The sequence below is a fragment of the Ceratotherium simum genome, chromosome 38 (assembly GCF_057802395.1).
Source record: "Ceratotherium simum simum isolate JZ-2026a chromosome 38, ASM5780239v1, whole genome shotgun sequence".
NCBI lineage: Eukaryota > Metazoa > Chordata > Mammalia > Perissodactyla > Rhinocerotidae > Ceratotherium > Ceratotherium simum.
Genome location: NC_141937.1, coordinates 8,423,309 through 8,437,329, shown reverse-complemented (window position 1 = coordinate 8,437,329; position 14,021 = coordinate 8,423,309). Strand labels below are relative to the sequence as shown.

The window sequence follows — 14,021 nt, the reverse complement described above, 5'->3', positions numbered from 1 at the left end:
GGACCAAAATATTATTGGCTAGCTTCAATGGAAAGCTAGGCATTGCCTAGTGTACTCTTCTGGGTTATCTGATTCTATGTGGGTTTGTGCCTTTCATTTTCTTTGAGCTATTTTACAACTCTGTAAATTGTAGAATACTGATGGTAAGGCCTATGATTCTTGTCTTTAGAAATGCAAATTGTGTCCATCGGACATGCAGTTGATTTTTGACCTATGGATATTGAGCAATCTTCCCTCTATTAGGCAACTGACCTTCGGCATTCCTGACTGCCTATACACACCGTTGGATCCTCTTTGGATTCTCTTCTGAACCAGTTGTAACATGTTACTGGTTCTCTCATGAATTAAAGAGTTGTTACATCTTTGACACATACTTTTTTGACATCTGCATCTGAGTCACGATTACATTCTCTTTTAAATATTATCCTTTTGCAGTATTTTTCATTGCATTGCTTCAGGAAGCAGAAAATGTTAGTTTTTCCAAATATCGGTGATACTAATTTTGATGACTTGATTAAGGTGGTTCTACCAGACCTTTCTATTGTAAGATATATTTTCTCTTTATTAGGCAAATATACTTTGAGACAAAGTGAATATTCTGGTTTGCAATAATGTCCTACCTGATAGTTTTAGTATCCACTGAAGATCTTTGCCTGTAACAATGATACAAGTGAAATTGCAAAATATGAACCCTTTCTTGATGCCCACAGTTGGACATCTGAGCACTCCCTTTGAGCCACTACAACATTTTCTTTTCTTGGGTTGTATTACTCTTTGGCAGTATAGCAAAGTGGCTAAGCCACAGGCTCTGGGACTGACTTGGACGCAAACCCTGGTTTTTTCACTTACCAGCTGCATGCCCAGCAAGTCATTGAATCTTTCTGTGCTTCAGTTTCCTTATCTGTAAAATGGGTGCAATACAGATACTTCTCTTATAGGATTGCGTTAGGATTAAATGAGCTAAATCAAAGCACCAGAACGTTACCTGGCACATAATTACCTGCTCAATAAATGTTAGCTATTATTGAAGCATGATTATTTGTCTGCGTTTGTATCCCTGCTTTGCCATATCTCAAAGTGTCTTCAGGGAAGTTACTTAACATCTCTGTGCCTTCCTTCCTCATCTGTAACAAGGTTCCCGCCTCATAGGTTTCTGGATTCATGCTTGTTAAGTGCTAGCACAGTGTCTGGTACGGAGTAAGCATTAAAAAAAGACGAGCTGTTACCACCATGATTATTCTGTATCTTTTTATTTGCTTTAAGAGAAGGTAAATTTTTTGACAAATCTGAGAACATTTGTCTTCTTACTTCCACTGTGCCTAGCTCGGAGCCATTCACATAGTATGGCTTTAACAAAATACTTGAGTGGAAGAATTAATAAAGCTTTGTTGAGCGGCACTCGAGGGATAGTTAGACTTTCCGCCTCCTTTCTATTTCACGGTCCTGTATTCGTGCCTCCTTCCTTATTGCAGCAAGCCCACGCTTGGGAAAGAACATCCCACAGAAGGTTGTGAGAGGCCAAAAGTTGGAACCTCCCGCACAGGGCTCGGGGATTTGACTCCGCATGGCAGGAAAAGTGTGTCCCCATTCGCCACGGATCCAAAGCCACACACAGCTGTGCGGTGGCACTGACGGCTGGGCACTTAATCTAAGCCTTTTTATTTTCCCCTGTCTGTCGGTCAAGGGTGGGAAACGGTTACTCCAAGTTAGGAAGCGCACGCGTCTGGAGCCAGAGTGCGCGCCAGGGGAAACTGAGGCCGAGACCCCCTCACCTGCGCCCGCCGCGCCGCTTCCTGGTCGGCGCGTGCCGCGCTCACGTGACGGAGCTGGGCGGGGCCGGCGGGCGGGGATCACCTGAACAAGGGAGTCATGTGAGCGGGGCGGGGGAGGGGGCGGTGCCGGGCGCGGTCACGTGACGCGGTTCCGGAGCCGCCGCCGCCGAGCCCAGCCGAGCCGCGCGCCCCTGGGCACTCGCTCCGCTCGCGCTCCTGGTGCTGCTCCTGCCCCTCTGCGTCTCCGTCTCCGCCTCCGCCCTGGCGGCGCGACCACGTCCCGGGCGCGGCCCCCGGCGGCCGAGTGCGGCTGGTCCCGCGCCCGCGGTGCAGCCCGGGCCCGGCGCGATGGGAGCCGCCGCCGGCCGGAGCGCCCACCTGGGGCCCGCGCTCGCCGGCCGCCCGCCGCGCTCCCTGCTCCTGCTGCAGCTGCTGCTGCTCGTCTGGGCCCCGGGGGCCGCGCGGGCCCAGGGCTCCGAGTTCCCTGAGCTGTGCAGGTGGGTGGCCCGCCGGGGCGCAGGCTTCGCTCGCGGTGCCCCGGGCGCGCGCCGGGACTGGGTGGGGGGCGGGGGCGCTCGGGGAGGGGGCCGGGGTGCCCAAGTCTCCTCTAGACCGGGCTGGGGCTCCCCGCCCCCGAGGGAAAGTTGCCCGCGTGGTGCCCAAGGCTGAAAGACTAGGGGTGCTGCGCGCGGGCGGAGGGCGCGGGGGGCGCGACATCCTGGCGCTGGCCCCAGGAGGCCGCTGCCTGGCCACTTGTGGCTATCACTAAGTCCGGGGTGGCTTTGTGTCCGAGTGCCCGGCGGCCCCGAACCGTCCGGGGCACACACTGCGGGCAGCCTCCCGCCCAGCGCCTGCCCCCTCGCAGCGGTGCGCCTGCCCCCTCGCAGCGGTGCGCCTGCGAAAGTTGGAGGACGTAGGAACTACAGCTCCGCTTTGTTCCCGCTCCACGTTGTCCTCAAAGTTCCATTAGCGGGGCTTTGGAGAGGCCCCTGAGTGTGGAAAGACTCCCCCGCGCGAATGGCCTTGGAGTTGGGGGGGGGGGTTGGTTTCACTTGCTGGTTGATTTCCTCAGTGCGGTGTTCCATTTTCTCTTTATAGTAGTTTTTCTGCAGAAGGTGACTTTTGTTTTCTTTTTGATCAGGGGAGCGGGGGGTGGTCATCCTGTATTGGCTTTCACGACTTTATCCTTCACTTCTCCGAACCTAACTTCCTGTCTAGTTGCTCACATGATGTCGTTGTCTCCGGAGTGGATTATTCTCGTGGAGTCTTGCTCTGGGAACCATGACTGTATAATCGCTAGACCCATCGAGGGCTGTTGGTGTCCGGCCATGGCCAGGAGGCCCGGGACTGGGGAACTGCCAATTCCGAGAATTTTCTGACCAACCTTTTCTGGACTGTTTTGAATGATGGAAAATCCAGCTTTTATTTATTTTTTAATCTTTGGTGGAAAGCAATCAGGAGGAAGAGTTCTGAAAGAATAGTGAGCGATCAGCAGTTCTCCCTGGCACTAGCAAGTTACTTCTTAGAATGAAGTGAATTTGAGCCCACTTTGTGCTGATCTTTGAGTTTGTGGTGGAGTTTATGGGGTTCTTATTCCCTTCTATCAGAGATGGTCTTATTAGCACCCCTGAGTTCAGAACTTGCAGAAATTATCATTCTAAGAAGAATGAGGCAGAGCTTACAGTAAAACTCTTTGGAAAGGACTATATTCTTTATTTCTTTTCCCTTTTTTGGAAGGGAGGAGGGGGAGTTTGCTGTATGTTAGTTTATAGGCCAGTTAGCTGCCCTATGATACATAGTTACTCAAGTAATGAGCGTGGTACAGCAAGAAGGCAGGCAACTGATACAAGGTCAGGCTGCAACTGACATTTAAAGGAAGGAGTTTTGGAATAATGGCTGCTGTGACCAAACACATCCATAAGAAATGAACTTAGCTGGACTGGGGGTGTGGAAGTCTTGGTCTTGTTAGCAAATTGGAATTTATTTCTTAGGAGTTAAAGTTCAAGTTGGCCTCAAGGGCAGACCCATATTCTGTGGCTGATGCAGGGGGCCCTTCCTTTTGTGTTAGGTTAGTCATCACTGCGTTTTGAACCTGCATTCATTGACCTCATCTCCAGGTGGAACACAGCCTCTTGGTCCAGTAGGAAATAGCCTTTGTATTTTTAAATACTCCTGCCCACAGTCACATGTGGACGTAACTTAGTGAATGCTCAAATGTTCTGAAGGGTGATATGCATTGTTAGTATGATAAATGTGCCCTCTGCATCTTTAGAATATTTTTAAAGTTGGTACGTTTGGTTTGTCTGCCAGGTTTCCTTAGGACAGCAAACCGCGCATTCTCTGCAGAGGTGGGCTTGCTCACGTTTGTTTCCCTTGTTACTGCTCTGTGGTTTCGCACTGAGACTTCTCCAGAGCCGGATTGAATCTACTTTAAACTCAATACCTGCAAAGTGAAGTTTTTCCTGTTCCTGTTTTCAATGGCTACTTGGCTTAAATACTTGTTAAAATTTTTGGGGGGAGGAGGGGTCAAAAATCTGTGTAGTACTTTTATAACACTCGCCAAAAGTTCCTTAACTCTAGTGGGTATTTGAAGAATGGGAATGTGAGCTGATCATCTTTTTAATACCAAGTATCACCAAAGCAGGATGTGTTAAGCTGCCTTTTTACTCCATCCCTGGCCATCCATTTAGCTGAAATGTACATAACTCACCCCAGTCTCCACTATGAGTGTGGAAAGTAGACTTCTGCAAGTGTTACTGTGTGTGTGTGTGTGTGCAGCTTTGTCACATGGCTGCAGTCCTCGATAGACACAGGATCACAGTTCCAAATGTTTGTAAATTCCTTGTTTGTACTACGGAACACATTTTTCCATTGAAAACCATCTTGGTCCTTGTGATTTGGTGCCTAGGGCAGAACCCAGATCCCCGTCATCCATCTCAATGGGTTTGGAGTGCCCAGACATGGTACAGCTTCAACGAGACCCTTGTGGTCAATTCTCATCATCTCCAAAAAATGGAGTTGGGTTTCCAGGGAAACATCCCCTCCTCCCAAGCCCAGGTCTCTAAAGCCCCAGAGGGTACATTACATCTGCAGTCCCTTAGGACCAACTGGGGGAGTCAGGGGTGCGTGCAGGGCACCATGTGGGCCCTCGGGTGAGGGCAAAGCTGGCCCTGATGACTCCTGGAGTCAGGGTGGTGGGCAGGGGTGCAGTGCCTGGGGCAGTCAGTTATTGGGAGGGAGGAAGGCGAGTGGAGGAGCTCTCAGCAGCAGCTTTGATTACATCTGTGCACGTGGAGAGAACAGGTCTCTGCGAGTCGTGCCCTGAAAAGCAGGGACAACAAAGGCAAGTTTCCCACAGTGTGTCTGGCTCTGCGCAGCGCTTTCAGTAAGTGCTTGTCCTGTGGAGACACTCAGTCACGTGTGTTCTAAGTGGGAGGATTGCTGCCCCAGGTGAGTCTCGTACTGTGGGAGAAGTTGGGGAGCCTGAGTCACTCAGCTGTTTCTTGGGAGGTGGTGCGCTAGCAGAAAGAACTGGAGGCCACTGTGACCAGCTGTGGGACTGGCAGGTCCAGAGGTCCGAAGGGGTCTTGTGCTGGTGAGGGATGCCTGCAGGTCATTGGGGCAGGACCAGAGAGAGCAAGAGGAGAAGGGGCCCAGAGGAAGAGGGGGCAGAGGCTGGGCCACACAGAGTCACTAAAAGTGACCCAGATGCTCTCCACTAGTCAGTAGCTTTACTCATTACTGTATGATTTACACTTTGTAAAATGCCACCTCACGTATTTAATAGGTGAGTTTCCACCCTTTAGGTGTTAGCATCCTTAATTAGTGAGGTCGTAACAGTTTGTACTAGTTATAAAACAATGCATTGGGCTGGTTTGATTTAAGTAGTTAAGTAATTTAAAAGTTATTCCGAACAAATTTCCCCCTAGTTGTTTGGATATAAATGCTGGAAAGGCTGGAAAGGTTTTATTATGTTGTGGACAAGAGAATAATGAAGCCGGCTGGGAGTTAAGGTTGATTTAGTTGCTGTCTCTAAGGAGATTTTTTTTTCCTGCGATTTTTCTGAAGGAATGATGCTTATCTGCCTAATTTGGGCCACATGTTAAACCTGGACCACATCCATTTGTGTGTATGCATTTCTTGCAACAATAAGTGTGTGTAGATGCCCAAGATTCTTCATTATGGGTAAATGAGATCTCATGCATTAATTCTTAGAGTAGCATCCTGACAAAGTCCCAGGAAGTGAATTCCTAATTGGGCTTCACATCTTTTATCAGTGCTTCATAGAGGGATTTTTAAAAGGGAGGGTTGAGAAAAATAATTTAGATGTTCTCATCTTTGTTTTGATCTCGGCATATAAAACCGTATGGTACTAGGCAGAGAGAATTCAACAGGGCTAGTGGCAGAAAGTAGCTGATTACTTTGCAGTTACTGTTGTTTTTCTTCTTTTTCTGTTCTTTTTCCTTTGAATTGTCCCAGCCACGGAGACCTCTTGTTAATGCCTCCACTGGTCATGGATGTTGTATGAGGAGGGGAAGTAGCTGAAATTGGGTAGCTGAAATTGGGTATACTTAGGAGTCCTCCTGTTTTCCTCAGCACTGACTCGTGACCAGGGAGGGACAGAGGCCTGAATTTATCCTTTATTCCTGGCAAGGTGACGCAGAACTCATTTATTCTCCAAGTATTTCTTAAGCAGAGAAAAAAACTAGGAGGGATCAGAGCTGGAATGGAGATACCATAAACAGAACGCCACACTGGGTTCCTGGAAGACTGCTGGCCACGACTGCTCTCCCCAGGGAGCCAGCAACCATGAACACCCTCCTCTCCTTATTTTTGTTAATTTTTAAATAATGTGTAATCTCAGTTTTGATTTTCTCTTTGATTCAAGAGTAATCTAGATGTTACTAGTTTTTGGCTATTATGAATAAAGCTGTTGTGAATATTTATGTGCAAGATTTTGTGTGGACATGTGCATTCCTTTTTTTCTTGGGTAGATAATGTAGGAGTGGGATTTCTCAATGGATGGTGAGTGTTTACCTTCATAGGAGCTGTCAGACTGAATTCCAGAGTGGTTGGCTATTTTGCATTCCCACCAGCAATATGTGAGAGTTCCAGTTGTTCCGCATCCTTGTTAACACTTGATCTTATCAGTCTTTTAAATTTTAGCCAATCTGGTGGGTTTGTAATGGTATCTCAGTGTTAAAAAATTTCTTTAAAGAGTTTTAAGAGTTTTTTATGTATTCTGGATACAAGTCCTTTCTTAGGTATGGGTAATGTGTATTATGAATATTTTTTCCCAGTCTTTGGCTTGCCGTTTCATTTTCTTAGTATATCCTTAGAAGAACAGATATTTTTTAATTTCAGTGAACTTTATCTTTTTTTTTATGGTTTGTAGACTAAGAAATCTGTGCCTTCCCCAAGATTTCTTAGCCTCAGCCCTATTGATATTTGGGCTGGATAATTCTTTGTTGTGGAGACTGTCTTGTGCAGTGTAGGCTATTAAGCAGCATCCCTGGCCTCTGCCCATTAGATGCCAAGAGTAGCTGCCCCCCCCACCCTTGCCCCGCTTGTGACAAACTGTCTCTAGGTATCTTAAATGACCCCTGCTAGGCAAAATTACCTCCAGTTGAGAACCACTCATCTACTCTAAGGTCAAACAGATTTTCTTCTGTGATTTTTTCCTAGAAGTGTTACAGTTTTAACTTTTATGTTTAGCCCTATGATCAATTTTTTGAGTTAATTTTTATGTATGATATGAGGAAAGGGTGAAAGTTAATTTTTTTCCATGACTGTATCTAGTTCTGTTTGCTAATATTTTTTGTAGAATGCTCACAGCTGTGAGATTGGGCTGTAATTTTCTTTGCTGTGCTGTTCTTGGCTGAGTTTAGTATGTTTGTCTGATGGAAAGAGCTAGTTAGCTTTTATTTTATTTACAGTATTTTATTTACAGTATTTTATATGCTGTGGAACAGTTTTGTATAAGATGGACATGTTTTCTTTTTTTTTTTTTTTTTTTTAAAGATTTTATTTATTTTATTTTTTCCCCCCAAAGCCCCAGTGGATAGTTGTATGCCGTAGCTGCACATCCTTCTAGTTGCTGTATGCGGGACTCGGCCTCAGGATGAACGGAGAAGTGGTGCCTCGATGCGCACCCGGGATCCGAACCCGGGCCACCAGCATCGCAGCGCGCGCACTTAACCACCAAGCCACAGGGCCGGCCCTGATGGACATGTTTTCTTCCTTAAATTTCAGTAGAACTCACCAGTAAAACTATCTGGGCCTGATGCCATTAAGGAGATGGAGTATAGTGGAGGAGGTGTTTTGATTACCATTTGTTTTATCTACTTTATTTTTCTATTCAGATTTTCTGCTTTTTCTTGAGCCAGTTTTGGTACTCTGTATTTTCCTAGAAAATTGTCATTTTAGTTATATATTCATATACACATATGTAGCATGCTACTCTTACACTTTTGAAAATACTCTATCTGTAAATTAAAAAAATTCCTGATATTTATTTGTGCATTTTTTCCTTAATCATATTTACTAAAGATTTGTTTACCTTTTCTAGTCTTTTTGAAAGAACTAGCATTTTGTCTTGTTTACCATTTCTATCACCATTTACTTTGGATTTTAGTAATTTCTGCCCTATCGCTAACTTTTACCTCATTTTCCTTTTCCAGTTTGAGTTGAAAGCTTAGATCTTTTATTTTAAATCATTTTATATAATTAAGAGATGAATTTAAAGCTGTATGTTTTTTTGTCCTGAGGACCATACCACTCATAGGTTTTGATGTAAAGTTTTTATCCTTTAATTCTAAATATTTCCTTCTTGGACCCAAAAGTTCTAAATATTTCAGTTTCTTGGACCCACTAACTTTTAGAAATCTTTTTTCCCTGGGTAAATGGATCACCCCCCCCCCCCCAACCTTGTGGCCAGTAATTGTGGTGGAATTATTGACACTTCCTTTGTGGCCTAGCACCTAGTCAAGTAGGGAATGTTCTATATGTTTGGAAAAAATGTTCTCTTTTTGGGTCAAAGTTTCATTAATTGTGCTGTTCAGCTTTTCTTTACTGTGACTTATTCTTTGTCCTGCTTGATTTGTCTTTTATGTTTTGTATCTGGTTACCACTTTGGACAGGGTTCCAGAAGAATATCTCGTCTCCTGTCCCGTAGGTTAGCGAGTCTCCTGTTGTTCTAAGCTCTTCAGCTTTTCTGTTGATTTTTTTTTTTATTTCAACAAGGTCTCCAATTGATGTGTATAGTAGTGCCCCCTTATCTATGGAGGATACTCTCCAAGACCCTCAATGGATGCCTGAAACGGCAGATAGTTCCTAACCCTATATAGACTGTTTTTTCCTATACATACATACCTATGATAAAGCTTAATTCATAAGTTAAGCACAGTAAAAGATTAACAACAATAACTTAGAATAAAATAGAATAATTATAACAATTTATTATAATAAAAATTACCATAGATCTTAGCAATCTCAGCATATGATTTTTTTTCTTATTAAGTTGAAAACTGTCACCTTTTCACTTAAAGTAAGCCCTTTACGGCTTCTCTCTGGCGTATCCGAATTGCCAGCATCACTACTCTTGCGCTTTGGTGCCGTTATTAAGTAAAATAAGGGTCACTTGAACACAAGTGCTGCGGTACCATGACAGTCGATCTGATAACCGAGATGGCTGCTAAGTGACTAATGGTTGGGTAGTGTATACAGTGTGGATCCGCCGGACAAAGGGACTTGTTATGTCCCAGGTTGGACGGAGCGGGATGGCGTGAGATTTTGTCATGCTACTCAGAATGGCGCACAATTTAAAACTTAGGAATTGTTTATTTCTGGAATTTTCCACTTAATATTTTTGGACTGTGGTTGACCGCGGGTAACAGTAGAATTGTAGAAATTGTAGAAAGCGAAACCATGGATTAGGGGGGACTGCTGTATTCACAGCTGCCTGTTCTCTCTTCGTGCATGCCACCGCTTTCATTACCCCTCGGAAGATGTCTCGTAAGGTTCTGCTCTGATTGCTCCGTTCATTCTCTTTCCTTGGGCCCAGTTTCTCTGTTGGGGTTTGTCATCTTGTTTTCACGGTGTTGGTGCCCTGCTGACGACTGGTGATTCCTGGCTGTACTCTTTGCAGTAAGGCTTCTGTTGGGCATCTGTGGCCTCTCCTCATGCAGCTGTGCAGGGCGGGGCTGGGAGCCGTTGTTGGCACTTGGCTGTCAATTGTTTTCGAGGAGATAAGGGCTGGGCAGGGCGTTCCTCTGGCTGGTGTGTCTCTGTGGCTGGTCTTGAGTCTTAGGTCCTTTTCCACCTTCCCCAGTGTCACCCTAGCCCTGTTCCTGCCAGGAGACAGCTGCTAAAACCATGTTGATGTCGATGGGCAGAGTGCAGTGTGTTCTGCCTGCAGCTGGAGACGGGAGAGCTGGATTATTGAGTTGGCTATGGCAAATCACTTCTGTTCTCTGGATCTGTTTCCTCCTAAGAGAGATGGGAGTGGAGTTTGGAAGTGCCTGTCCTGGTTTTGAATCTGGACGCCTCCCTTTACTAGTTGTAAGGTCTCGGGCCATTTCCGGGTCCTGTGAGGTCTTAATTCCCTTTGGTGTCCTTTTGGTGCGACCCTGTTTTGAGGGTTGGTGTGAGGATTAGAATGTAGTTAAGTGCCTGGCCGGTCCTCATGCTCATAAATTGTGGTGGCAGTGACTGCTTTTATCTATAGGTTAGAGTTGCTCTGTTAGATCAGTGATATTTTTAGCCCATTGCTCTGCACCCCCGCCTTCTCCGTTAGTGCCTTGGGAGCATTTCTTCTTTACCTCTTGTATACATGGGCACTCCACCTAAGAGTCCTTTTGAGAAAGAAACCTTTATGTCATTTAAAAAAGTTTTACAACCACTGGACTCTGTGATTCTCAGGGTCCATTTTTGCATCCACAATTCTGTGGTTCTGAGGTATGTGTCCTTCAGGATTCCTTCAGTGCGAGTAGCAGAAAGTCCACCTCAAATTCCCTTAAACCAGGAGGAGCTGGATGGCCGGAGGTGTGGGATGTGGGCGGGTGCCAGGTGCCATATGTTGGGGCAGGCCCTGGGCCCTGGGCCCTTCTTGGCAGTTTTCTTGGCTTAACCTCCTTCCTGTGGTGACTGCAGCAGTTCCACATCCAGGGAGGAAGAGAGAGCCTCCTTGTGCATCTCCTGCAGGAGTCAAGAAGCCCCAGCTGACTTCTGCCTGGGGGTCAGTGGTCAGAAGGGGCTCCTGGGTGCACTTAGACCCCGCCCGGCTTCCCTGGAAGGAGGGAACGGGTGCTGGCCTGGATTCCAGGGCGTCTGTTGGAGGTGGGAACGGGGAAGGAGAACGCAAGCCCGTGGGATGGATGTAAAAGCACTTGGTAAACTCCACTTTGCTGTGCAACTTAGAAACCAGCTGCTGCTGGCTAGGTTTTGAGGCGCCCAAAGCAGTGCGTCATCTGCCTATTTCTGGCTCTGTGTTCACCAGCGCAGGGGGCAGGTCGGTGTGAATCCTCCACAGTGGGGGAAAATCCCAGTCCCTCTAGTTCCTGCAAACATGAAACTTGACCTTCACATCAGCTAGAGACCTTGGGTAGGATTTTTCTTTTTTGTTTTGTGGGCTCTTAGATCCCCTGGGGCAGCCGTCCTTCGGTAAACATATGGAGGGCAGCTTCCTCTGGGCCACCGAGCAGATTCCTACAAGTATTACTGTTCACAGGGAGCGAGGAGAGTTGTAGGAAATCAGAGAGATTGTGAAAGTATTAATTTTCGTTTTGTTTTAGGATATGGAGGAAAAAATTAAGGAATGTGGAAACAGTGAAAAGTGGCCTTTGAAATTTTGTTGCCAGTGGGCGGCCTGGGAGGAAAGTTGAGGGGCTGTCTTCTTAACTGGAACCTTTGGGCTTTAAGGCCGAGAATATTCTTCACACATATGCGTGTGTTGTGTGATAAAATGTGCGAGTGCACGGAGACAGCTCATGCAGGAGTAGATTGACCGTTGGATTTTGATTGTGTGTAAAATTAATTTGTTGCCATCTGTAGGATCATCTCTAGTCTAAAACCAGTTCTACATTTTAAAACACTGTTTTGTACTAAAAGCACAAAACTCCCCAAGCACTCCCTGCTTCTCGCCCCCGGGCTGCAAATAGCAGCACAAACCACCAGAATGGAAGTGCTGAAGAAGTCGGTTCCTAGAAGTGACACCAGTGTCTCCAGTGAGTCATCCTTGTGGTTCCTCTGAGGCTTCTCCACCTGCTGTCCGCCACAGAAGTGTTACCACAATGGAGAGCAGCAGCCTGGATCTCTCCTGTATCTTGAGAGTTGACCCTTTAGAGGAGGCAGTGTGGCTTGGGCACTGTGGTTGACACGCTGAGGCGGGGAAGAGGAGCTGCGGGCCGGGGCTGTTTTATGTAGGCTGCACTATCCCGGGGTCTTTCTGTTAGGTGACATTCAAGCCGACCACGAAGGAAGTGAGGGAGTGAACTATGCGTCTTGCGGGGGGAAGAGCATCAGATGGCTCTGGCAGGGAGCACGGCTGACATAGTTGGGAAATGGCGAAGGAGCCATTGTGGCTGGAGCAGCATGAGAGACTGAGAGAATGGAAGGAGAGGACTGGAGAGAAGGCAGAGAATTATCTGGGGCCAGGTCCTATAGGCCATTGTAATGACTCCGGCTTTTATTCTGAGGGAGGTGGGAGCCCTGGGAGGATTTTGAGCAGAGGAGTGACATAGGGTGGGGGGTGGCCAAAAGGGGAAGCTGGGGTTTTTGATAGACCAGGTAAGAAGTGATAACAGTTGGGACCAGGGTTGTAGCAATGGGTGTGGTGAAAAGTGGTCAGATCCTGGATATTCTGAACGTACAGCTGATAGGATTTGCTGATGATTGGATATGGGATGTGAGGAGAGAAAGAAGAGAAAGGATGACTCTTAGGTGTTTGGTCTGAGCAGTTGAAAGGATGGAGTTGCCGTTGTCAGAGATGGAGAGGGTTGTGGGAAATGTGAGTTTTGGGGGAAGAGGAATTTGGCTTGGCCATGTTGATGTTGAGACGTCTACTGGACATCCAGGTGGGAGGTCGAGTGGGCAGTTAGAGCTGTGTCTTTGGGTTTAGGGCAGTGTCTTGGGCTGGGGAAATCAGTTTGGGAGCTGCCATCATATAGAGAAAACCACTGGATGACATATTGATGGAGGCAAAGTCTGAGGTACAGTCATGCATCTCTTAACGACAGGGATATGTTCTGAGAAATGTGTCATTAGGTGATTTTGTTGTTGTGTGAACATCACAGAGTGCACTTACGCAAACCTTGGTGGTGTAGCCTACTACACACCTAGGCTACCTGGTACTCATGTTATGGGACTACTGTCGTATATGCGGTCCTTCATTGACTGAAGCATCGTTATTCGGCGCATGACTGTGCTCAGTTCTTAGAGGTCTGCTAGATGACAGGGAACAGCAGAGGAGGCTGACGAGGAGCTGCCAGGGAGCTGGGACAGGAACCAAGAGAGAGCGATGTGGGGGAAGCCCAGGGAAGAGCGTGCTGTAAGAAGAGAGTGGTCAGGTGCTGAGCACCCAGAAATGCGAACACCCAGAATTGACCAGTGGGTTTTGCAGTGCAGGGGTCTTTGGTGGCTGCGACACAGGTTTTGGTGGAGAGGTGGGAAAAGCCTGGTTGGATTCAAGGGAGAATGGGAGGATAGGATGTGGGGACAGCAGGTTTGGACCACCCTTACAAGAAGTTCACTGTAAGAGGGATCAGAGAAATGGGTGGGATGTGGAGACAAGGGAGTGTTGTAACAAGTGGGATATAGCACAAAAGGTTTGTATACCGAGGGGAATGGTCTAGCACAGGGAGAAAAATTGGTGATCCAGGGGGAAGGGAGAGAAGGAGGGAGAAGAGAGAGAGGAGACAAAAACAAGTAGGTGAGAAGGGCTGGGAGCCAGAGCACAGGGGGGAAGGCAGACTATGTGAGGACGATGCTACTAGGCTGGTAGGTTTGATGGAAACTTGGAAGTTTCTAGTTCAGCTTCCTCAGTGAATTAGGACTCAAGGTCTCTGCTAAGGGTAGTGACTTAGAACAGCTGCTTGTTCTCATCAGGTTACATTTTGGTTGGTGACGCCTTTACCGTGGCCATGTGGTGGAGATAATAACACAAGCTCTGGGGCGGAACAGGCCTCTTTCAAATGCTGGCTTTGCCACTTGTTGAGGTTTTGACGGGAGGCAAGGTCAATGCCCTCAGTAGGC

The 14,021-nt window shown here is 47.0% G+C and overlaps 1 protein-coding gene across 1 annotated transcript in view; it reads left to right on the top strand.

Annotated features, from left to right (window-relative positions):
* The first annotated feature begins 1,954 nt into the window (after positions 1 to 1,954).
* Positions 1,955 to 14,021, top strand: part of IGF2R (insulin like growth factor 2 receptor) — a 117,392-nt gene continuing 105,325 nt past the window's right edge. Inside the window, exon 1 of the mRNA XM_087425066.1 lies at positions 1,955 to 2,269. Coding sequence (XP_087281192.1) covers positions 2,121 to 2,269 — 149 coding nt within the window. The 5' untranslated portion in view covers positions 1,955 to 2,120. The remainder of the gene's footprint in view (positions 2,270 to 14,021) is intronic.